This window comes from Bos javanicus, chromosome 1 (genome assembly GCF_032452875.1).
Source record: "Bos javanicus breed banteng chromosome 1, ARS-OSU_banteng_1.0, whole genome shotgun sequence".
NCBI classification, from domain to species: domain Eukaryota; kingdom Metazoa; phylum Chordata; class Mammalia; order Artiodactyla; family Bovidae; genus Bos; species Bos javanicus.
This window is the reverse complement of record NC_083868.1, coordinates 148455829-148481841: the sequence shown is the minus strand read 5'-3', so window position 1 is coordinate 148481841 and position 26013 is coordinate 148455829. Positions and strand designations below refer to the sequence as shown.

Below are 26013 nucleotides of genomic sequence, written 5' to 3'. Positions count from 1 at the left end.
GTGGCTGCGGAGCGCCCGCCTACTTCCGGGGCGGGGCGCGCGTAGCTGACCCCGCCCCCCGACTTCCGCCTCCCGGCGCCTTGTAGTTGGGAGCGTAGGGCAGGTAAATTCCCCCGGGGGTTTAAGGAAGCCGGGACGGCTAGAGAGGTGGGTGGGCTTCAGGCTCCGGGCGGGGGCCCTGCAGAGTAAGGCGCATGCGTAAGGCTCAACCTGGTGACTGTAGTAACTGAACCTACAGGCTTTGCCAAACAGTAATCTGTATTTTGTTGTTCACTCGCTCAGTCGTATCCGACTCTTTACGACCCCATGGACTGCAGCACACCAGGCGTCCCTGTTCATCACCATCCCCTGGAGTTTGCTCAAACTCATGTCCATTGAGTCAGTGATGCCATCCAGCCATCTCATCCTCTGTCGTCCCCTTCTCCCGCCTTCAATCTTCTCCAACATCAGGATCTTTTCCAGTAAGTCGGCTCTTTGCATCGGGTGGCCAAAGGATTGGAGCTTCAGCTTCAGCATCAGTCCTTCCAATGAATAGTCAGGATTGATTTTCTTTGGGATTGACCGGTTTGATTTCCTTGCAGTCCAGGGGACTCAAACATCTTCAGCAGCACAGTTCTAAAGCATCAGTTCTTTGGTGCTCAGCCTCTCACATCCGTACCTGACTACTGAAAAAACCGTAGCTTTGACTAGACGGACCTTTGTAGGCGCAGTAACGTCTCTGTGTTTTAATATGTTGTCTAGGTTTGTCATAGCTTTTCTTCCAAGGAGCAAGCATCTTTTAATTTCTTGGCTGCAGTCACCATCCACAGTGATTTTAGAGCCCAAGAAAATAAAGTCTGTCACTGTTTCCCCATCTATTTGCCACGAAGTGATGGGATTGGATGCATGATCTTAGTTTTCTAAATGTTGAGTTTTAAGCCAGCTTTCTCACTTTCTTCTTTCACCTTCATCAAGAGGCTCTTTAATTCCTCCTTGCTTTCTGCCATAAGGGTGGTGTCTTCTGCATATCTGAGGTTATATTTCTCCTGATTAATTGATATTAATCAGTATGGAGGCTGCAAATAATAAAGAGCTCTGTCTGGGGTCTTGGGAATTACAACTGGGGATACACAGGTTCTAGCAAAATAGAATGTTTGGGGAAGAGAAAGAGTCAGGGGGTTTTAAGGCAAAATCCACAAGTTTTGTTAAAGTTGTATTGCAGGAATTATGATTGACTTTGATAGTAAAAAAAAATATTCGTCCTTAAGGGATGGATTTGTCACCAGTTATTTAGGGTATGGGCCAGATAAGTGTCTTGAATTTCTGGAACCCTATGCAAATGTTCTAGATATCTTTGTTAGACGATAAGTGGTCAAAAGGTCAGATTCAGTCTGGGCAGAGACATAAGTCACTTCCTCAATGGCCTCTGGCTCCACTCTGGAGAGTTCTTTTAGCAGTACAAAACTGACTCTTTTTTGATTTTCCTTTTGCAGCTTGAGGTCCCCAAGTTTGAAGACAGGTGCCATGGGTGTTGGTGACCCAAAAAGGTGCGCTTGAAGCGCTTGACTGGGCTGGACGTGAATTACACTGAAGAAAGCCGTCTCATGCCCGCCAGTGTCATCATGTTGTGAAACTTTAATGAGATGAGGTGACTCAGATGGTGAAGAATCTGCCTGCAAGACAGGAGACCTGGGTTCAAACCCTGGGTAGGGAAGATCCCCTGGAGAAGAGAATGGCAACACACTCCAGTATTCTCGCCTGGAGAATCCCATGGACGGAGAAGCCTGGTGGGCTACAGTCTATGGGGTCGCAAAGAGTTGGATATGACTGAGTGACTAACACTTAATGAGATGAAGACTTGTACTTTGGGGATTTGCCTAAAAAATTATCACCCTTCATCCTGATAAACAGAATCCTTTCTCATATGCAGTTTAGTCCTTTTGCTCCTGTACATGTATCTCTATTGACCTTGAGCTGGGTCCTGGGCTAATTAGTAGGATGTCGGACACGACTGAGCGTCTTCACTTTCACTTTTCACTTTGATGCATTGGAGAAGGAAATAGCAACCCACTCCAGTGTTCTTGCCTGGAGAATCCCAGGGACAGGGGAGCCTGGTGGGCTTCCGTCTATGGGGTCGCACAGAGTCGGACACGACTGAAGTGACTTAGCAGCAGAAATGAACAAGTTGGGACTTCCTTGGTGGCCCAGGGGTTACGCCTCTGAGATTCCTCTGTAGGGGGAGATTCCTCTGTAGGGGAGATTCCGCTGTAGGGGGCAGGAGTTCCATCCTGGGTGGGAAACTAAGATCCTGCTTGTCAAGCAGCCAAAGAAAAATGAAAGAAATTAATAAGTCAAGGGCTGTCAGATACTGCCCTTAAATAAAGAGTTAAAAGGTTTTTCTTAAAATATTCACTGCGTTTTTTAAAAAATACTTATTTGGCTATGCCAGGGTCTGTCTTGTGGCATGCGGGATCTTTAGTCTAGTTCCCTGACCGGGGATGAAACCCAGGCCTCTGCATTGGGATCACAGAGTCCTAGCCACAGGACCACCAGGGAAGTCCTCATTGCATCTTTATAATTGTAAAGGAAATACATTTGCCTTGTAAAATTCAGATAATATGGAAATATAAAACAACACTTACCCTAATCCCTTTACGGGAACATATGAATTTGGTGTACATTACTCCATATTTACTATACGCTAAATACTATTTACAGTATGGAACTAGACCTTACATACTCCTCTGCAGCTCATGTTTTTGTTTTATTTAATTATTTCAGTTTGAGATTTCTAAGTGCCCAAATAGTTTTGAATAAATGAACAAAGGAGGAAATGTTAAAAACAAACAGGACTTTCCCGGTGGTCCAGTGGTTAAGAATCTGCCTGCCAATGCAGGGGACGATCCCTGGTCCTGGAAGATCCCAAATGCCGCAAGACAGCTAGCCCACGTGGTGTCCTAATGCCCATGCTCTGAAATAAGAGAAGCCACTGCAATGAGAAGCCCAAGTACTGCAATTAGAGAGTAGCCCCTGCTCACCACAATGAGAGAAAACCTGCACACAGCAACCAAGATCCAACACGGCCAAAAATAAATAAATACAATCAAAAACAACAACAAAAAAACCTGTGCTCTGTTGTTACCCTTACTATTGACCACTGGGTTCTCAACTGAAAAAAAAATGCACAATCTAAAAGTTGAGAATTATGTTTTATTCAGTGGACATACTGAGGACTGAGGCCAAGAAGACAGCCTCTCAGACAGCTCTGAGGGACTGTTCTGAAGATGTAACGGTGGAGCTAGGATAGGGCTTTTTGCAGAACACCTAGGTAGTCAGAGTGTCAAAAGATTACAGTTAATCGACAAAGGATGAGATGGTTGGATGGCATTGCCGACTTGATGGACATGAGTTTGAGCAAGCTCTGGGAATTGGTGATGGACGGGGAAGCCTGGCATGCTGCAGTCCTTGGGGTCGCAAAGAGTCAGACACGACTGAGCGACTGAACTGAAAGAAAACCAATCATCTCAAGTTAGTGAATTTAGTGCTTTTCTTGATATGAGAAGAGGCAAGAGTCTGGGCTTATTGAAATCAACCCTTTGATGTGCACCTTAACTATTTAGAGCCAGTATCCTATTTTTCCCCATCCTGAATCCCCTCAAGGTGGGCAGTGGCTAATGATTTGATGGCCGAAACATCCTTCCTTTACTGATACAGCAGGTAACATTCTTTGTCCACAGGATAAATGGCATGTGAAACACCACCTAAGTAAGAATGCTAGTCAATACCATTTGCAATGCTCTGGACTGGGTAATTTCTCAGTTCCTTCCAAGTTTAAGATTATATTATTACATCAGAGGCTCTTTCATCAACTGTTTATTGAGAACCTACTTTGTGTCTATCAAAGTGAGGGGGCCTAGAATGCAGTGATGACTAAAACAGAGGTTTCCATTCCTGTGGAATCTACAGTCTCTTGGCTGTTTATTCAGTAAGTTGCAGCTCGTTCGTTGTGAGATCAATTTGGTGAGTCTCAACTAGCACTTTGTTTTAAAAAAAAAAAGAAAAACTAGAAAGCATACTACAGTGTCTGCCTGGGCCCAAATCCAAGTTATTAATTTATTAACCATGTGATGTTCAGCAACATGGATTTTGAAGTGAGATTAGCTTGGATTATCCGGATGTGCCCTAGATGTGATCACAAGTGTCTTTATAAGACAGAGGCAGAGAAAGACTTGGTCACAGAAGGCCACTTACCACTGAAGCATCTCTCTAGAGACTTGAAGATGCTATGTGGCTGGATTGGAAAGTGGAGAAGGGCCATGAACCAAAGAATGCAGGGACTGTAGCTTCAGAAGCTAGAAAGGCAAGGAAACCCCATTCTAGAGTCCCTAGAGTTTACAGAGAGAATGAGTCTCTGCAGACACCTTGGTTTCAGCTCGTTTTGGACCTCTGGCTTCCAGAACTCTAGGTTCTGAATACATTCCTGCAGTTTGAAGGCATGAAATTACAGTAATTTGTTAGAACAGCAACAGGAATAGACAGTAGTCTATTCATGTAGAAGCAAATACTTACCTGTACATACAAATTGTTGCCTCCCCCCTCCCAAAAGTTTTTTAACCCAGTTGCGCATACTGCAGAGTTCTGCATTCTCAAGGCTTACTCATATGAAAGAAATGTGAGGCAGACATGTACGGACTAAACTTAAACCACATTGGTATAAAAGGGGCTTTTTCAGGAAAGTAAATGCTTTTGCTTATGTCAGATGAACTCAGCTGACATTTTAAAAAATGTCAAAGCTGAGGTTGATATGATTTTAATGGTTAAAAACTACCTTCTTTGGGGAGTGCTGAATGTTTGTATCCCCCATCCCTGCAAAAAAATCCATGTTACCTGGCCCCGCCATGTGATGGCATTTGGAGGTGGGGCCTTTGGGAGGATAATTAGGTCAAGAGGGTGGGTCCCTCATTAATGGGATTAAAGTGTGAAAGTGTTAGTCACTCAGTCCCGTGCAGTCCAACTCTTTGCAATCCCATAGACTGTAGCCCCCAGGCTCCTCTGTCCGTGGAATTCTCCAGGTGAGAATACTGGAGAGGATTGCCATTCCCTTCTCCAGGGGATCTTCCCGACCTAAGGATTGAACCTAGATCTCCTGCATTGCAGGTAGATTCTTTACCGCTGAGCCACCAGAGAAGCCCATGAATGGAATTAGAGTCTTTGTAAAAGAGACTCTATAGAGATGCCTCAACCAACCCTCTGTTATGTGAAGACACAGCAGGTAGAACCAAGAAAGTGCTGGGTTTTTTTGGCCGCACCACACAGCTTGTGGGAGCTTAGTTCTGTGACCAGGGATTGAACCCAGACCCTGGGCAGATGAGAGTGCCACGTCCTAACCACTGGACCACTGGGAAATTTCCAAGGTGCTTTGACCTTGGACTTCCCAATTACAGAATTGTGAGAAATTAGTTTATTGTTTAAGCCACCCAATCTGTGGTGTCAGCAGCCCAAAATAAGAAAAGAGAAATTTTAAAATTCCATACAAGAGTAAGAATATCAGAATAGAGTAAAATTTCCCACTGACCTAAATCAAACACAATATGAAAACTGGTTGCTTTCAAAAACCTACACAGCTATGCATCTTGACTTCCATGGACTATCTCTCAGAGATCCTTCAGTGCTGTGCATGAAAAATTTCATCACATTATTTTACTGTTTCCTAACATTTTATTATATTGTGTTGTCATTCATGTAGCCAATCTCCTACTGGTGGACACTGAGGTTGTTGCCAAACTTCCTGCTGTTATCAATATTTACAATGAATAACTTGTACATAAGTCATTTTGCACATATGCGTGTATATCGTAAATTCCTGGCAGTAGAATTGTGAAATCAAAAATATACATGTGGCTTGTGTGATAGTAGTCCCCTAACCAGGGATTGAACCTGCCCCCTACAGTAGAAGCCCAGAGTCTTAACCACTGGACTGCCAGGGAAGTCTCCATCCGTTTTTACTTTTGGTAGAAATTGCCCCCACTTTCTCCACAGAACTTGTACCAATTTATATTCTATAGCAATGGAGGAGAGATGCTGTTCACCTATAATTGATGTTGGCTGCCATGGTCAGTGACTAATATCTCAGAGCAATGTTTTTCTCGTGTTGTAAGTATGGGTATCATTTTACATTTGTAAAAGCCAATTGTGTGTGTGTGTATACATACCCTCTATTTACATCTTCTGCCCCTATTTCTATTCTATTTCTTTTCATTGTTCTTTCAGTACTGAAGAAATCAGTCCTTTGTAATATGTCTCAAATATTTTTGTCTGCTGTCTTTTACATTGCTTCTGATGATTTTGTGTTGTGCAGTTTTAAAAAGGAAATTTACATAGCCAAAACTTATAGAACTTTCTCTTAGGCTCCTAGAATTTATGTTCATCTAAGAAAGATCATCTCCATTGTTGGCTTATTTTTTATAAATACCTTTTCTTCAGTTCTTCTAGCGTCTTCGTGTTTTATTCATGGTTTCCAATCTTTGATCTGTTTGGGATTTATTTTGGTGAAAGATGTGAGAGATGAATACAACTTATTTTCCCCCTGTTGGGTACCTGGTTCTCCCAAAACCATTTGTTGACTAAGATACCTTTCTTTCCCGCTACAGTTTGAAGTTCTACTTTTATTACATGTTAAACTTTTCTATGTGTTTTGGTCCGCTGATAGAATTACTAGTTTATCCTATTGATCTCTTGTCCATTTCTGCACTGGTACCAATTATTTTAGCTTTATAATATAAAGATCTGAGGTTAGTTCTCTCAACTCTTCAATAAGTTAACATTTATAACTTGATGATGTTGAATTTTCCTCTCCAAGATCTAGTAAATCTTCCCTTTAGCTCCAAGTCTTCTTGTCTGCTTTCGTAGGGTTGTCTTCAAGGAGCTCTTATAAAGTTTTTTTTCCCCCTGTTTTATTATTGTTGTTATTGGAAGATAGATTTTATCTATTTCATAACAGGTCACATATATATATTACATTGATATCAAAAAACTATATTGATGTGTACATATTAACTTTTTTTTTCTGGCTGTGCCACAGAGCATGTGAGATCTTCATTCTCTGACCAAGGATCGAACCCATGCTCCCGGTAGTCCAAGTGTGGAGTCTTAACTACTGGACCACCAGGGAAGTCCCCATGTTAACTTTCTGTTGAATTTATTGCGTTTAGGCCATTCATACTGTTCATCTGGCCACAAGCTCTACTGCCGCCCCCCCACAACAGTTTTAAACAACTTGTCTTTTTCCTGATGGAATGTATATTGATAGCCTGGCTTAGCTTCAGAAACAAACAGAAAATAATTGGAAGGAAAATATGGCAGAATGTGCAATCAAGGGCTTGTCAGTTACAGCGGTGCCTTTACTACAACACAAAGCTCCCCGAGCATGCAGTTAGTGCACAGTCACGTGCTCCCCCTCCATATGGTATGGAAGCGTTTGGTTGTCCAAGGGCCCAGGAAGAATTCAGCATGAGCCTGGTGAAGTCAGAGTGGGTGGTCCTCACAGAGATGCTGCAGCTGGGTTGGGCTGACTTATGTCATCGGGCAGTGCTGGGACCAGCAGGATGCGGTGGGAAATCCCACCAAGCAGAGCACCCTCCTGTATCCACAGAGGGAAGTCACAGGAATCCCAGCAAGGGGATTCTTAGAGGGATGGAGAGGCCAAGATCGGGGCAGAAAACCCAGTTTCGGGAGCCCACACTCTCTATAGTCCCACAGACTGATTCATTCAAACTTAGTTTTACTTCCCGTTCTTCTTCTTCCTTCCAGCAGCACCTTGGGCAGATAAGTCAACCTTTCTGTTCTTCATTTAGATCTCTGCCGTCTGCCCGTAGATGCCAGACAGCAAAGGAACCGAAGAGACAGGCTCTGTCTTTTCCACAAAAGGGTGCTTGCCTTGGACCAATTATGGGCTCTGCGTTATTGGGTGTTTTCATAGGGTCCCTCTGGGAAGGTGCCTTGCTGAGCCTGAGGAGGTGTAGAAAGAACCAGGCCTGGGGAGTTTGGATCTCAAAGACGGGTTCCTCTATATCCGTTGAATAAACCAATAAATGACTTGAGCTGGTCTTTGCCAGGTGAAAAGAAGAAAACGGTATCGAGTGGATGAAACAACATATGTAAGAAATGCAGCAGATGAAAAATCCCGAGTGGTTGGAGGAGACAGGAGAGAGAGCTAAGGCCTTCAGGAGGCTAGAAACCCCATCAGGCATCAAGAGTCATTACTTTAAAACAAAATTTTTTTTTTCAATGTGGGCCATTTTTCAACTCATTATTGAATTTGTTACAATATTGCTTCTGTTTTATGTTTTTGGTTTTTTTGGCCACAAGGTATGTGGGATATCAGCTTCCCAACAGGGATTGAACCTCCACGCCCTGTAGTAGAAGGCAAAGTCTTAACTACTGGACCACCAGAGAAGTCCCAACAATCATTATTAGAATTTCAATTTAGGGTAAAACGTGAAGCAACTTCTTTTTCTAAAGCTGAAACACTGAAGGGCAAGTTTGTTCTTATTATTCCCCCTCCCACTTGCTTCTGGTTGACTTTGGGTGGGGGGAAACTTGGGCTGGTACAAATGCTTGTTCGCCAGATAAGGTGGGGCCTGGGCTATCTCCCCTGCTCTCACTTTAAATTCACAGTATTTTAAAACTTTTATTGTGGTATTATATACAAAGCATAACATTTATCATTTTAGCCCTTGGGTGGACAATTCAGCAACATTAATTACATTCACATTGTTATGCAACTGTCAACAGCATCCATCTCCAGGACTTTCTCAACCCTAACTGAAATTCTGTGCCCATTGAACACTAACTCCTCAGTCCTTTCTCCTCCAACCTGTGGCAACCACCATTCTGTTTCCTTTTTCTATGAATTTGACTAGTTCAGGTAGCTCATGTACGTGGAATCATATTTGTCCTTTTGTGACTGGTTTATTTCACTTAGCATCATGGGCTCAAGGTTCATCCACGTTGTAGCTCGTGTCCGAATTTCACTCCTTTTTAAGGCTGAATAATCTTCCACTGTATGTCTATACCACGTTTATCCATTCATCCATTGATGGACATGCAGGTTATTTCCACCTCAGCTGTTGTGGATAATGCTGCCACAGATGTGGGTGTACAAGTATCTGTTTGTGACTCTGCTTTCAGTTTTTACTGGAATTGCTGGATCACAGGGTAATTCTATCTTAAATTCTTTAGGGGACTCTCTTCCTAGACCCGATTTTAAAGTCCATTTCCCCCTTGGCTTGAAGGTAGGCATTCTGATTTAGATAGAGGACCACTTGGAAAGAGCTACCAGTTTAGGATGAAAAGTAACCAGACAAGCTTCAGCCTTGCGGCTTCTTCTTTGTTTCCATAAGAGCCATCATCTCTGTGAACTCATTGCTCTGCAAACTAGTGTTTCTCCAAGAGTGGTCCAGGAAGCACTGGCATCAAAAACAACTTATAATACAGACTCCCCCGTGGTTCAGTGGATAGGAGTCTCCCTGCCCGTGCAGGGGTCCCTGGTTCAATCCCTGGTCTGAGAAGATTCCACATGCTGTGGAGCAACTAAACCTGTGCACCACGACTCCTGAACCTGTGTGCTGCAAATACTGAAGCCCACGTGCCTAGAGCCCATGCTCTGCAACGAGAAGCCCCCGCAGTGAGAAGCCTGCACAGCACAACTAGAGAGGAGCCCCCGATCGCCAAGATACCACTGTAGTGATTGTCACAACATCCAGTTGGCCCTTGGTGTAGAATGGACTCCTTGGCTGGTCCAGGTCCACATGACCAGTCTCTCCTTTGATGGTGCTACTTTTCCATGTTTGTGGGTTCATGTAGTCGAAGGTATGGTTTTTCCAGTAGTCATGTACAGATGTGAGAGTTGGACCATAAAGAAAAGCTGAACACTGAACAATTGATGCTTTTGAATTGTGATGCTAGAGAAAACTCTTGGAAGAGTCCCTTGGACAGCAAGGAGATCCTTAGCTAGTCAATCCTAAAGGAAATCAACACTGAATGTTCATTGCAAGGACTGATGTTGAAGCTCCAATACTTTGGTCACCTGATTCAAAGAGCTGACTCATTGGAAAAGAACTTGGTGCTGGGAAAGACTGAAGGCAGAGGAGGGGCAGGGGATGATAGAGGATGAGATGGTTGGATGGTATCACTGGCTCAATGGACATGAATTTGAGCAAACTCCAGGAGATGGTGAAGGACACCAAAGCCTGGTGTGCTACAGCCCATGGGTCGCAAAGAGTTGGACAGGACTTAGTGACTGAACAACAATTAAACTGCAAATAATACCTAGTAGAAGGCATTGTCTTACATGAGAATTTTATTCCAAAGACCAGATTCTGTCTGGTCTCCCAGGTTGTTGTTCAAAGCTTTTAATTAGAGCCTTCATCAACTGTCTGGACCCATCCAGCTCCTTCTAATTTTGCTGGGCATACACACATACTGGGAAATAAGGCTTGTTCTCCTTTAAGATACTCCTCACCACACCTTGGGAGCCACCCGCTCTGCCATGACCCCAGGGTGGCCAGGTTTGGCAGGAAGCCCACTGGGCAGGGTGCCCTCAGAAGTGGTCTTCCATACCTCGCCACGCAGCAGCAGCCCTCCCGGGATTTTCCTGTTGAACTCTTCTTGGCACTGGGCTTGAGGACATAGTGCTCTAGACCAAGACGAACACAGACTCTGTTGACTTTGTAGAATTGGGTAACACTGCTTACCTCCTCCGCAGCTTAGGAAACAACCCAGATGACACAGCGCCACGCCCAGCCCCTGGAAAGCACCCCAGTGGTAACGACCATGTCATTCCCATACATATGGGCTCTGTTCTCACCACACCCCGCTGCAGCCGCGTGTGTTCCAAACCCTGCTTTCTTAGAACAGGGGTTCCAGCTCACTGCTTGCCCCCAGAGCAGTGGCACTTTGGTCCTTGGGCTGGACACCTGGTTTACCTTCTAGGAGGAACTGAGTCAGAACAGTCATCTTCAAAATGGGGTGGAGAAGAGCCTCCATGAGGAAGGAAAAAAAAAACTGGTAATTTTGTTTTTCCTCATACTTAAACAAAAACAACAAATGCGGGGACTTCCCTGGCTGCCCAGGGATTAAGTTCCTATTCTTCCACTGCAGGGGCCACAGGTTTGATCCTTGGTCGGGGAGCTAAGATCCTACATATCGTGTGATGTGGCCAAAAAAAAAAAAATCTCCATTTTCTCTTTTATAAAATACACAATCTATGTGGATACTCAGGTCAATTAATGCAACACATAGGCTTGTGGATACTGAGAGTGAGCAGAAGCTTCGCTTTCGCTGGTGGGGGTTTCCCAGATGGCACAGTGGTGAAGAATCCACTTGCCGGTGCAGGAGATGAAAGAGATGTGGGTTCGATCCCTGGGACAGGAAGATCCCTGGAGTCGGAAATGGAAATCCACTCCAGTATTCTTGCCTGGAAAATTCCATGAACAGAGGAGCCGGAGGGCTACAGTCCATGGAGCTGCAGAGAGTCGGATATGACTGAGCACACACATGCATGATTAAAACTATACAGACCACTGAAGCAACATGGGATGAGTCCAGAGATTGTCATACTTAGTGAAGTCAGATAAAGACATCATATGATATTGCTTATATGTGGTATAAAAAAAAGATACAAAGGAACTTATAAAACAGAAACAGACTCATAGGCTTATGAGAACAAACTTATGGTTACAGGTAGGGGCAAGGGTGGGGGTTGGGGGGAGGTATAGTTAGGGAGTTTGGGGTTGACATGTACACCTTGGTATATTTCAAATGGATAATCAACAAGGATCTACTGTGTAGCATGTGGAACTCTGCTCAATGTTATGTAACAACCTAAATGGGAAAAGAATTGGAGAAAGAATAGATACATGTATAACTGAATCACTTTGCTATACACCTGAAATTAACACAACATTGTTAATAGTATGCTCCAATATAAAATAAAAAGTCAAAAAAATAAGACACAAAAGATCCCCAAAAAAAGTGAAAAAAAATATATAGATCACTGAGGGAACACAGAGAGGATTAGTTCCTACAACTCTGAGGGGTAATTACCATTGATAATTCCACTTTGTAGTTGAGAAGACTGAGGCACAAAGTATATGGCCAGTCTAGCATGTGGGTAAAACTGAGTCCTCAAACTCATGTCCATCGAGTCAGTGATGCCATCCAACCATCTCATCCTCTGTTGTCCCCTTCTCCTTCTGCCTTCCATCTTTCCCAACGTCAGGGTCTTTTCCAATGAGTTGCTTTTCACATCAGGTGGCCAAAGTATTGGAGCTTCAGCCATCACATTTACAAGACTTCTTTTTTACTGTTTTATGCTAAACAGAGATGTATTATTAACTCCCTTTAAGATTTCTACTTAATAAAAAAGGATTAAATTACATATGGTATTGAGTTGTTTTAGACACTGGAGAGAAAAAAAAAGGAAAAAACAAAATTTGTAAATCTAAGTACAGACACGAGAACTATCTTTCATACCATAATAGCTACTGGTGATATAAATAAGCTCTCAGATTGGTTGTCAGTTTGGGGGGTGCTGTACCATGTGGCATGCGAGATCTTCGTTCCTCCACCAGGAATCCAAACTGGGATTCTTGCACTGGGAACACCGAGTCTTCACTGCTGGACCAACACGGAAGTCCCCGCGTGTAATTTTTAACACATATTTGTATGAATACCCATATATGTGATGGTGCTTTTCGACTCTTTTAGCACCCCACTCCAGTACTCTTGCCTGGAAAATCCCATGGACGGAGGAGCCTGGTGGGCTGCAGTCCATGGGGTCGCTAAGAGTCGGGCACAACAGAGCGACTTCACTTTCACTTTTCACTTTCATGCATTGGAGAAGGAAATGGCAACCCACTCCAGTGTTCTTGCCTGGAGAATCCCAGGGATGGGGGAGCCTGGTGGGCTGCCATCTATAGGGTCCCACAGAGTTGGACACGACTGAAGAGACTTAGCAGCAGCAGCAGGGAACCAAGTGGTTCTGTGTTCCCCACATCCTCTCTTGGGGCCAGTGACACAAATTGCTTCTGCCCTGCTCACAGACTTATACATGGTAGGATGTTACAAGAAACGAAACCAATAGTGTTTGTCAAGTCCCCAGACACCCTTGTCTGTAAGAAAGGATGTATCTGAGAGCCCAGATCAGAGCAGTCAGCATCGTCTGACCTGGAAAGTGATGTCATGGAATGCCCTGGTGGCTGAAAAGGGAACATGAGACAGGCAGGTCTGGGAGGCAAGCCTGGAGCACAGGCAGAGAGTGTGCAGGACGCGTGCCAAGTGGACTCTAAATAGGGAAGCTGGGGTAAGACAAAGAGGCTTGAAAAGAGTGAGACGGCATGCTGCCAGCCCCAAGGAGTCTGTGCTGAGGAACCTAGGAATTATTTTCACGAACAGTGATGTCTGCAGAGGTTCAGAGTTCCCAGAGAGGACAGAGTAATAAGAAGAGTCCAGAGTGAATTTCCCTGACAGTAGTTTCAGGCATTAAAGCCTCTGCGACCATGATGATTGATTTATGTCAAGTGGAAAGTGCTGGTTAGGCACATTGCACTGTATAACTGAGGTGACAGCTGTCGGAGGGTTGAAAACGGTGTATTTCTTACCCAGCAGAAGGTGCGAACGCGTGATTTTAATTCGGCAAGAGTTAAATACCCTGAGATTGTCTTCATGCTTACACCTCTGCTGAATAGTCAAAGGTAACGGGCTATTACTATTTTCAGAAAATAATGTATTTTCATTTTAAAATGTGGTACCAAAATAAACATTTAAAGGGACACATGTATGAAAGGTTAAAAATAATATTCAACGAGTTAAAAACGTTTAGAGAGATGTACTGACACATCTGCAACAAAAAACCCCAACTTTTCAATCTCTTCATGGTTTACTTTATATTACAAATTTTGTGCCACCATTAGATGATATATTAATTTCACTTCTTTACATACATTGAGGAAGAAACACAAAATCAGACCTAAATATATTACAAGGCATTTCAGGGAGGTGTGTTTTGTTGGCCACCAAAAAAAAAAAAAAGATTTGAAATTTACTTTTGAAATTGAGATAGACTTGTTTAGAACCACTATCCTGGCTCCTTTTCCATTTTCAGTATATCCTGGCTTTTCTCAAGGTCTCAGTAAATGGCTTACAGAAATTCTCCGGTCCAAGGTTAACATTCCAGATGTTCCAAAAAGTCATGTTCAACACATTCTTCCAGTTGTTTCAAGACCCTTGGGTTATCTGCGACAGGAAACTCCATGAGTGGAGGAGGGCCTTGGGTATCGGTGGACAGTCGACTCTGGGTTTTAAAAGCACAGTTTAGAGTCTCAAAGAAGGGCATCAGTTGCCTAACGCTGGAAAGAGAATGCTGGCGCAGCAGAGGGAACTCGCTCTTCAAGGCGATCTCATCTGAGCTGCTGATTTCCTGAAAAAAAACCAACGACGACATGCTAAAGATTAGAGAGGCTCATGCAGGTGGTGAAAGCTAAGACATGAGTCCTCTAGGAAAACTCCCTGTCTGTCCTGACGGCAGCAGCGTTAACTCGAATCCCACGTCCCCACTGCCGTCTTCCACCAGATTTCGCTGTGAGCCATCCTGCTGGGGCCCCTGCCACCCCTCCTGCAGGCCCTTCCTCTGAGTCACAGAGGAACTCTGCAGGCACGTCTCCTTCTACAGCAGGGGTCCCCAGCCTGTGGTCTATTCAGGAACCGAGCTGCAAAGCAGAAGGTGAGCAGTTGAACAAGATGAGATTACAGAGTAGACTGGACATTAGCAACATACTTCGGGTGTCCCTGTCTGCCATCACTCCCAGCTGGGACCATCAGGTTGCAGGAAAACAAGCTCAGGGCTCCCAGTGATGCTGCATTATGGTGAGTTGGATCATTATTTCATTATCACAATGTAACGATGAAAGAAAGAAAGTGCACAATAAAGGTAATGAAACCACCCTGAAACCATGCCCCCAACCCATCCCAGCTCCCTGGTCTGTGGAAAGAGTGCCTTCCACAAAACCACCTCCTGATGCCGAGGAGGTTGGGGACCGCTGTTCTGTAGGACTGTGTCTACCCAGGACACTTTGCTAAGAGGATGCTTCGCCTCTTAGCATCCAGGATGAGAAAGTGACATACAAACGCTAAGACAAAGATGAAATGTATAACCCTCTTCAAGTCTGAACACTTAAGAGGCAATTTGAACCCCGTTCAAAGTCATTGAAATCAAATGGCATATGAAGTACTTCACTCACCCCCTGAGCCCGCTCCCCCCCACCACAAATACAAATTTTGTAAAAAGGAAAACAATTACCCCATATTTTAATTTTAGAAGTTCAAGAATCCTGACAGTGTGGGGCTTGCATTCTTGGTGATCCTCTTCTAAATCTGAGGAGAAGGCAGGGCTTTCTGTGTCCACTTCGGGAACAAATGCCCACCTGTAACTGGAGGAAGAGAATCCGAGGTCAGGCACATGGGCTCACAGCCCACCCAGAGGTTTTCAAATAGCTTCTCTGAGATGTAATTCACGTACTGTACAGTTCACTCGTTTAAAGTGTACTATTCAGGACTCTCTGGTGGTTCAGTGGCTAAGACTCCACGCTCCCAGTGTAGGGAATGTGGGTTCAATGCCTGGTCGGGGAACTAGATCCCACATGCCGCAACTTAAGAGTTCACACGCTGCAAATAAATACTTTGCATGCTGCAACTAAGACCCAGGACAGCCCAAAATACAATAAAAAATAGACTGCACCATTCCATAGCTTTTGGTATATTCACAGAATTGTACGTCCATCACCATCCATCGTGATCAATTTTAGAGTATTTTAAAACCCCAAATAGAATTGCTGCTCCCTTTAGCACTCACCCCTCAATCCACTCCAGTCATCCCTCAGTCTCATCCCTCAATCCGCTCCTCAATCGAGGCCACCACTGAACTACTTTCTGTCTGTACAGGTCTTTTTTATTCTAGACATTTCATATAAATTAGAATCATGGTTGTACACGATTACATTCCAACTGATGTACTACATGGCTGTTTGTACCTGGCTTTTCTCACTTAACCTACTATCGTCAAGGCTCGCCCATGCTGTTACCACGTGCTGACACTTCCATCTCTTTGTGTTGTAGACTATTGCATTGTCCGGACACACCGTATGTTATTTATCTGCTTGTCAATGGATGGACATTTAGGTTTTCTCTACTTTTTGCCTATTATGATTAGTGAATATGCTATGCATATTCACGTACATTGGAACTCACTTAAAGAAAAAAAAAAAAACTTTCTTTTTATTTATTTATTTATTTTTTAAAAATTTTTTTTAACAACTTTCTTTTTTAGAGCAGTTTTAGGTTCATCCAAAATTGAGCAGCAGGTATGGAGGTTTCCCATTTGCCCCCTGCCCCTTCTCTACTAGGCTGAGCCTCCCTGTCAACACTCCCACCGGAAGGGTACATGTTACAATCGATGAACTGACACTGGCTCACCACCATCACCCCACGTCCAGAGTTAAGCTTAGGGTTCACTCTTGGAGCTGCATCTTCCATCGGCTTGGACAAGTGTGTAACGACATGTGTTCACAGTATAGTAGACACACAATCGCACACAATCATCTCACTGCCCTGAAAATCCTGTGCCCCGCCTCCCTCTCCACTCCTGGGACACACTCATCTGTTCACTGTCTTTACAGTTTTGTCCTTTACAGATCATCATATAGTTGAAAACATATGGTATGTAGCCATTTCAGACTGGCTTCTTTCATTCTGTGTTTCTAACCACAAACATTTCTACACGATTCCTCTCTTTAGGGCGACAGGACAGAGAGAAGTGGCATCTGGGGCCAGGCATGAAATGAAACATACGAGCGGCCATGTTAAGCCCACAGGAATGTGAGCCAATAGGGGCAGAGTGAACTGGAGACAGCGTGTTCCATTTAGTTAATTAAAAACAAAGAGACCAAGAAAAGAAAATACGTAAATGCAGTGAGGATCACCAGCGCGGGCCTCTGTTTTATAACCACCCAATAGCAAAACCCACTGAAACACACACACGAACAGAAACCCATCCATAAATACTACTGTGAGCCAAATTCACCAAACCACAGATGTTGCGAGTAATCTGAAACTCGGTACTCTGAGCAGGCTCCTTGGCCACTGGTAACCCACATGCTGTACAGGAAAGAACAAGTGAAAGTGCTGATGAGGAAAGAAAGTCACCTCCTTCAAAGAGGACACATGGTCCCCTGTGACTTACATCTGAAACAGTGGCATCTTGTCAGGTGGAAAAGAGAGTGCTGTGTCTAGGAATTTGCAAGCTGATAAACAGAGGACCAGCTCGCTCTGGGGTATCTCCCCCACCGACGGCCCATTTCCATCAGAGGCTGCAACTTTCATTCTGTTGATTTTGTTGCTGTTTCTATAAATTGGCAAAGAAACTCTTGTTAGAAATTCATTCACATCCAATGTAGTCCTTTTGCCTAAGAAATGTCCACAAGAAGGTTTTTTCCTTTTGAAAAATGGTCAGAATAGCTGGTCCCTTCACAACTACTTCAAGAAAATGGTGTTTAGGATGAGCTAACCCTACATCATAAACTGATGTTCACAGTCTGGATCTAAAAAAAAAAAATCAAAACAAAAAAAATACAGTGATGTCCATTAACCTTCACATATGTGTACAGACTCATACACTACTTACCTCAATGATTCATTGTCCTTTTTCAGCTCTTCTTCAAGCTGTATGAATGCCTGAATCTTAAAAAAAAAAAAAAAAAAGTGAATTCAAGTTACTCTTTGAGAGAGGTTAAATCTAGCTTAATGTTTAAAATTTGTATGTCCATAAAAATTAGCAAATAAAACAAAAGGAATCAAAAATATGAAAAGACAACCTATGAAATGGGAAAAAAATATTTGCAAACCAAATGCGGTAAGGGATAAATCCAAAATACATAAAGAACTCATATAACTCAATAACAAAAAAGCAAATAATCAAATAAAAAATGGGCAGAGGACTTGAATTGACATTTTTCCAAAGAAGCTATAGGAATGGCCAACAGGCACATGAAAAGATGCTCAACATCACTAATCATCAAGGAAACGCAAATCAAAACCACGATGAGACATCACCTCACACCCGTTAGAACTGCTGTCATCCAACGGGCGAGATTACAAATGTTGGTGAGGACGTGGAGAAAAGGGAGCCCTCGTGCACTGCTGGTGGGATGATAAACTGGTATAGTCACTATGGAAAACAGTATAACCGCTCCTCAAAAAATTAAAAATAGAACTACCGTATGATCCACGAAACCTACTTCTGGGACTATACTCCAAGGAAATGAAAATATTCTCAAAGAGATATGTGCACCCCCATATTCAAGGCAGCATTATTTACTAGGTTGGCCAAAAAGTTTGTTCAGGTTTTTCTGTGACGTGGGAAGAACCTGAATGAACTTTTTGGTCAACCCGATACAGTAGCCAAGACATGGAAACATTCTAAGTGTCTATCAACAAATAAATGGATTAAGTTTCATATATATATATATATGAATATATACCCATGCACATATATGTGTATGTACACACACGCATATGTATATATGTTTACACACATACACGTATGTATATGCATGTGTGCGTATACACACATACATACATATGTATATATGTTTACACACATATGCATATGTGTGTATATGAGAATACACACACACAGTAGAATGCTATTCAGCATGAAAAGGAGGAATCTTGCCATTGGCACATCTGTAGTAATTTGGAAGGACTCTGAGGGCATTACACTACATAAAATAAGTCAGGAGAGAAAGACAAATACTGTATAATCTCACTTATAAGGGGAACCTAAGAAACAAAACAAAGCAAAACCAAACCGAACTCACAGAAGAGATCAGAGGCAGGGGGTGGGAAGAGGGAAGATTGAATGAAGGTGGTCAAAAGATACAAACGTTGATTTATAAGACATATGTTATTGCCGGGAGCCGGTGAGGCATTCCACTCGTGACAAAGGTCATGAGGAAGGAGGCTCGGCATACGCAAAGGCGGGATCGAGCCTCAGGAGTCCCCCTGGATATTCTCGAGCATCTACCCCCAAAAACCAGAGTCTGCCTACTTTATTGCTTTGTGCTCTCACCTCTGACTTTACTGGGGGCTGTCCCCCACCACCATCTCGCTGTCTCTGTCAAAGAGTTAACTTACAGCTCCAATTAATAAAGTTCCTGGGCAATTAGGAGTGTTTAAATCCAAACCCCTCAGATGGCTCTCTAACTCGCCTGACAAGTTTACCCGGGCTCCTACAGCTATGCATACGATTGTTTACAGTCTCCCAGCCTCGAGAGGCATGGGAAGCTTAAGACATTCAAATAGCTTAGAGCCTCTCAGAGAGTTAGAAACTGTCAGAATAAAACTAGTAAAAGATTTCATTGATGAGCCAATGCTTGTTGCCAAGTTTTCACATCCCCTGAATTGTATCCTTGAATGTGTATTAATTAATATAGTTGGTATGTAGAAAAAATAAGTAGTGGCCTTGGTGTTAGTAACTTTAGACCCTTAAGGTAATAAATTCTTTCCTTTGTTGTAAACCCATTACACATCCGCCCTATAGGAATGCAATTTTATCTTCGGAAGATGGCGACAAACCTTAAAATAATTACTCTTAGAGAAAATAAGTCTTTGTTGATAAGTCTTTGTCAAGAGTCATAAAATGTTAATAGGCCTTCTGGCCAGAAGATGATGTAAATCACCTAAACCATTTGTATACGATAAATTTGCAGGAAAGAAACCCTGGTTTTTGATAAGGATCAAAGACTGCTGACTTTGCATCCCCTATTATCCTCTATGTGTAACTTAGGGTATAAAAGCCCCTGTTGAAAATAAAGCTATGGGCCTTGCTCACCAAAGCCTGGTCTCCCCATGTCATTCTTCCCCTCAATTTCCAGCTGAGTCTCCATCTGGAGTGCGGATATCCTCTGCGACCATTTATTTGCCTGGGCGTCTAAGACTCACTTGAGAAGGTGTCTAAGGTGGGGCACCTTCCGCTATTCGAGAGGGCGCCTGCGGCCTCCGTGGTCAGAGCTAACCTGGTGTCACGGGTTATATTGATTTTCCGCGTAAACCGAGCTACTCAGCTTCTTTTCTCCACTGAATTTTCCTACTGAGCTATCCTCATTCTATTACTCTTTATATCTTTGATAAATAAATAAATAAATAGGTCGCCGAAGCCGTCTCTCCTTCGAATACCCTGGATCAGCCGGGGCTGGACCCCGGCATGTTATTACTAGGGATAACGCAGGATGTGACAACTGCAGTCAAAGCTGCTGTAAGTCACAGGTGAAAGTAAAGACAGTAAATCCTGAGTTGTCATCACAAGGAAAAAAATTCTTTTCTTTTGGATCTGTATGAGATGATGGATGTTAACTGAATGTGATACGGGTCTCATGATATATTTCAGTCAAATCATTATGTGGTGCACTTTAAACTTATATGCTGCTGCATGACACTTATGTCTCATTAAAAGTGGGAAAAGGCCAGTTTGAAAAATAGCAAACAGGGCGCTCTATGGCAGTCCAGTGGTTAAGACTCAATGCTTTCACTGCTGGCTTCAATCTTTGGCTGGGGAAGTCAGATCCCAAAAGTCACATGGGGTGGCCAAAAAAAAAAAAAGCAAATAATATCAAATTAATTTAAATAACTACAATTGAGAGGTCAACTAAGATTAGAGGATAAAATATCACTACTTAACCAAGAGCTGACCATGCACTACCAACTTGATTGAAAATTTTACAGATCAAATTATATATACACAAAAGGGTACATTATTACTGAAACCGCATTTTAAAAAACTCCAATTTTACCTCAAGAATAAAGTACTTGCACTTACCAATTCAGAGACCATTATTGGCCACAGTGAAGTCAAATGTTGGGGAGATATTCTTAGCAGCAAAACTCTGAAAAAAAGAAACATCTGAGCAGCAACTGAGGATGTCTGTCCCACTCTGAGATTGTCTGTCAGGCGTTCTAAGGAAAGAAGATTTTCGAGATGTCACACAAATGAGGAGTTTGGAGCTTCTCACTAGACAAAGAGGAAAAACACAACTGCAATCGCTCTGACATTTGACAACAACTGTATGTGAGCTGGGTGTTGGGAGAATGGTACTGCTCTTCATGTTTGCCCACAGCCCTCTTCTTTGTGAGGCACAGCAGTTCCTGGCCTTTGCTAAAGAAGTGAGCCAAGGGCCTCTTATTCCCCTGCTACAGCTGAGTAGGGAGGAGGGCATCAACTTCCGGCTCAAGCTGGAAATCCACTGCATCATCAATGAGCATGTAAGTGATGGTGGGTTTTTTTAATTCTTAATTTTTGGTCATGCTATCTAGCTTGCGGGATCTTAGTTCCCTGACCCGGGGTCAAACCTGTGCCCCCGGCAGAAGCATGGAGTCCTAACCGCTGGACCTCCAGGGAAGTCCTGTAAATGTTCTTCTAAGAATATCAAGTACAAGACATCAAACTATAAGATCACATAGGTTGGTTGGCAGATGACACTGTACTTTGGGGGTGAGGAGTGACAAGTGAAGTTGCGTGAACACAAGAATGATTCAGTTAAGTTTAGATTTGATGACTACGACAAAAACTTCAATTCCTGCAGCAAAAAAGAAGTTGAGTAAAACTCTCTAGTCTCTAAGTCTTCCCCATTTCTCCACTGAACTATTGCTTATAGAATGTGATTCTTCTCATAATTTAAGGTTTCTGAGGAATATGACAAATTGCCATGGCAAACAGCTGAACTATGGTCATGCTGGTTAAGATTCACTGGAATACATTAGTAATAAACTTCTCTTAAAATCATACAATATTCTTTCTTCCTGAGTAGTTAACCTATGTTGGACAGTAAAAGCAAAAAGTTTTATCTCTACCTCTTATGGTTCCAATACGAAAAGGTAGTATTTCAGACACCTATACCACATGGGAGAACAGAAGAGCATCCCAAATGATGTAAAATGTTGATACAAGTATATACATTCTATGTTCGCTGGAATCCCTATAGCCACCACTGCAAAAACTTTAAAAAGAGACACATCCCCAAACCCACTTTAAATAAATCAAAATGTAATGCTGAAAAAATGTTCAAGTAACCTCAGGAAAATAGAAAAAAGGCAAACAAAGGAATTAAAAACAAGGAACAAACAGAAAATTTAAAAAAAGGCATAATATATCCTGACATGCCAGTAATTACATTAAAGGTAAACTGTCTAAATCCACCAGTTAAAAGAGAGAGACTGGTTGAATGGATGAAAGAAATGATGTACTTGTATGCTGCTGCCGCCGCCAAGCCACTTCAGTCGTGTCCAACTCTGCGCAACCCCACAGACGGCAGCTCACCAGGCTTCCCCATCCCTGGGATTCTCCAGGCAAGAACACTGGAGTGGGTTGCCATTTCCTTCTCCAATGCATGCAAGTGAAAAGTGAAAGTGAAGTCGCTCAGTCGTGTCCGACTCTAGCGACCCCATGGACTGCAGCCACCAGGCTCCTCCATCCATGGGATTTTCCAGGCAGAAGTACTGGAGTGGGGTGCCATTGCCCTCTCCAGAAAGAAGAAGTATGCTATCTTACACAAAACTTGTATGCTATCTTACACAAAACTCACTTCAAATATAATTATATAAGTAGGTTAAAGGTAAACAGATGGGAAAAGACACACCATGCAAACATTTTAAGAAAGCTGGAGTGGCACTATTAACACGGAATGGACTGCAGAGCAGAGCAGAGCACCAGGGTCAAAGGGGGACACTGCAGAGCGAAAGGTCAATTCAGCAGGAAGATGTAACATCCTAAATGCCTGTGTACCGAACAACAGCGGTCTAAATTACAAGAAGAAAGAACTACCAGAACTCAAAGAATAACTTCTGACAACTGTAGCTGAGGTTCAACATCCCTACCGCATGACGGATAGAAGCCTTAGGAAAAAAACAGTCAAGTAAGGATATAGAAGAACCAAGCAATACCACCAGCCTGCAGGATCTAAACAACACTTGCAGACCACTCCGCTCAACACAGCAGAATTCATCTCATTAACTGCTCGTGGAACATTCACCAAGACTGCTTAATGACCCATGACAAAATCTAACTTCAACAAATTTAAATTCTACAAAGAATGTTCTCTGACCACGTGTGTGTGTTTAGTCGCTCAGTCGTGTTTGACTCTTTGTGACCCCATGGACTGTAGCCCACCAGATTCCTCTGTCCATGAGGATTCTCCAGGCAAGATTCTCCAGGGTTGCCATGCCCTCCTCCAGGGGATCTTCCCAACCCAGGGATCAAACCCAGGTCTCCCGCATTGCAGGTGGATTCTTTATCGTCTGAGCCATCAGGGAAGCCCACTCTGACCATAATGGACTCAAACTGGAAATTAATTACAGAAGAACAACTGGAAACACTTGGAAACTAACAAACTTCTATTAATAAATAAGATATGGGCTAAGAGGAAGCATCAAAGCAAATAAAAGATATAAAGCAATGAATGAAAATTAAAAAGTTATCAGATTTTGTGGGATATAGTTAAAGTAACGAGAGGGAAATATATAGCACTAAGTGCTTACATTATAAAAGAAGAAAGCACTCAATTCTATAAATTAAGCCTCTGTCTTATGAGACTTGGAGAAGGAAATGGCAACCCACTCCAGTATTCTTGCCTGGACAATCCCATGGATAGAGGAGCCTGGCAGGCTACAGTCCATGGGGTTGCAAGAGTTGGACATGACTTAGCGACTAAACCACCACCACCACACGAGACTAGAAAAAGAACAGACTAAACCCAAAACAAGGATAAAGAAGGGCGTGATAAAGAGCAGAAATAAATGAAATTACAAACAAAACAAAAATAATACACATAAAAAATCAAACTAAAGTTTGGTAATTTGAAAAGAACAATAAAACCAATAAACTTCTAGAAACACTAACCCCAAAAAAGAGAAGGTAAATTGCCAATATCAAGAATGAAACAAAGGTTATCTCTATAGGCATCAAAAAGGATAATGACACTTGAATTACTGTTTAAATGAGGATGCAAAATGGTACATCCACTCTGAAAAACAGTTTGGCAATTTCATAGAGAGTTTCTTAGAGAGTTAGATGACAAAGGTCTGTCTAGTCAAAGCTATGGTTTTTCCAGTAATCATGTTTGGACGTGAGAGTTGGACCATAAAGAAAGCTGAGCACTGAAGAATCGATGCTTTTGAACTGTGGGGTTGGAGAAGACTCTTGGACTGCAAGGAGATCAAACCAGTCTATCCTAAAGGAAATCAGTCCTGAATATTCATTGGAAGGACTGACGCAGAAGCTGAAACTCCAGTACTTTGGCCACCTGATTCAAAGAACTGACTCATTGGAAAAGACCCTGATGCTGGGAAAGATTGAAGGCGGGAGGAGAAGGGGACGACAGAGGATGAGATGGTTGGATGGCATCACCAACTTGATGGACATGAGTTTGAGTAAGCTCCAGGAGTTGGTGAGGGACAGGGAAGCCTGGCATGCTATAGTCCATGGGGTTGCAAAGAGTCAAACACGACTGAGTGACTGAACTGAACTAGAGAGTTAAACACATTTACCACAGGACCCTGTAATCAAACCCTTGTGTAGAGAAATGACAATTTACAACCACACAAAAATGGTACACGCATGCATCATAGAGGCTTTATTTCTAATAACCCCAAACTGGAACAACACAAATGTCCTCCAGTTAAATGGATAAATGAACTGTGAAACATCCATAAAATGGAGTATTATTACTCATTAAAAAAGAGCAAACTCTTGATACACCCATGAACCTACTTGCCTCTGGATGGATCTCAGAGGCATTGTACTGAATGAAAAAACTATTCTCAAAAGGTGACATGCTGCATGATTCCATTTATACAATATTCTCAAAGTGAAAAATCAAAGTCATGGAGAACAGGTGAGCGGTTTCCAAGGGTTAGGCCTGGGTAGAGGGTGTGACTCTATAAAGAAGTGAGTGGCTTGATGCTGGGAAAGATTGAAGGCAGGAGGAGAAACGGACCACAGAGGATGAGATGGTTGGATGGCATCACCGACTCAGTGGACATGAGTTTGGGTAAACTCCAGGAGTTGGTGAGAGACAGGGAGGCCTGGCGTGCTGCAGTTCGTGGGGTTGCAAAGAGTCAGACACGACTGAGTGACTGAACTGAAATGAGTAGCTTGAGGGCGTTGCTTAGTGGTGAGGGAAGAGTTCTATGTCCTGGTTGTGGTGCTGTCCACAAGAATTTGTAGAGGAGATTCATTCACATAACTGGACACACACACAAACATACACAAGAAGAATGCATTGTAGAAACTGGTGAGCTCTGAACAAGTCTCTAGTTGAGTTGCGGTAACATTCCCATGTCAATTTTCGGTCTTGATGAGAGACTATGCTTATGTGAGATGTTACCACAGGGAAAGCTGAACAAATGGTACCCAGGAACACTAGGTACTACTGGTGCAACTTCTTGTGAGTCTTAATCTATTTCAACAAAAAACAGATTTAAAAAAAGTGGTTTGTACACATAGGGCATATTTCATATTGATATTTCAAATCAAAACTAAACTCATGAGATTATTCTTCAGTCAAGATGATCTATTTTAGAATCTCTAATACGCCTTTCTTAGCTGAGTGATAAACCTCACAGGCTTAAGGAGCCCTTGTGAGTAGACAGAGGAGACAGCCCTGAGCCAGAACCATGCACCACTGCCAAGGTTGTGGAATCTCGTTTTAGGCTGGCCAGGTAATCTCACCGAGCCTGCTTCCTATCTGTGAAACTCACCTGCCTCAAAGGGTACCGCCTGAAGACCACAGCCCACTGTTGGGAGCCAGAGAGCTCAGACTTCAGTCCAGGTTTTGCCAGGTAGTGGCAATGCAACTTTACAGAGGTGCTAATCCCTCTGAGCATCGGTATCCTGATGTAAAAAATGGAGCTAACACAGGACAACGAGGA

At 43.0% G+C, this 26013-nt stretch overlaps 1 protein-coding gene across 4 annotated transcripts in view; it reads right to left on the bottom strand.

Annotated features, from left to right (window-relative positions):
• Positions 1-13748: 13748 nt before the first annotated feature.
• Positions 13749-26013, bottom strand: part of DOP1B (DOP1 leucine zipper like protein B) — a 131004-nt gene continuing 118739 nt past the window's right edge. For 3 of the 4 annotated variants that reach the window (XM_061424471.1, XM_061424491.1, XM_061424480.1), the window contains exons 33-37: positions 20909-21045; positions 17717-17772; positions 17276-17437; positions 15338-15467; positions 13749-14458 (exon numbers count right to left, since the gene is read on the bottom strand). In XM_061424471.1, the coding sequence (XP_061280455.1) occupies positions 14204-14458; positions 15338-15467; positions 17276-17437; positions 17717-17772; positions 20909-21045 (740 nt within the window). In that variant the 3' untranslated portion in view covers positions 13749-14203. Of the gene's footprint in view, positions 14459-15337; positions 15468-17275; positions 17438-17716; positions 17773-20908; positions 21046-26013 lie in introns of those variants that run through there. The other variant, XR_009737757.1, reaches the window with a different exon arrangement.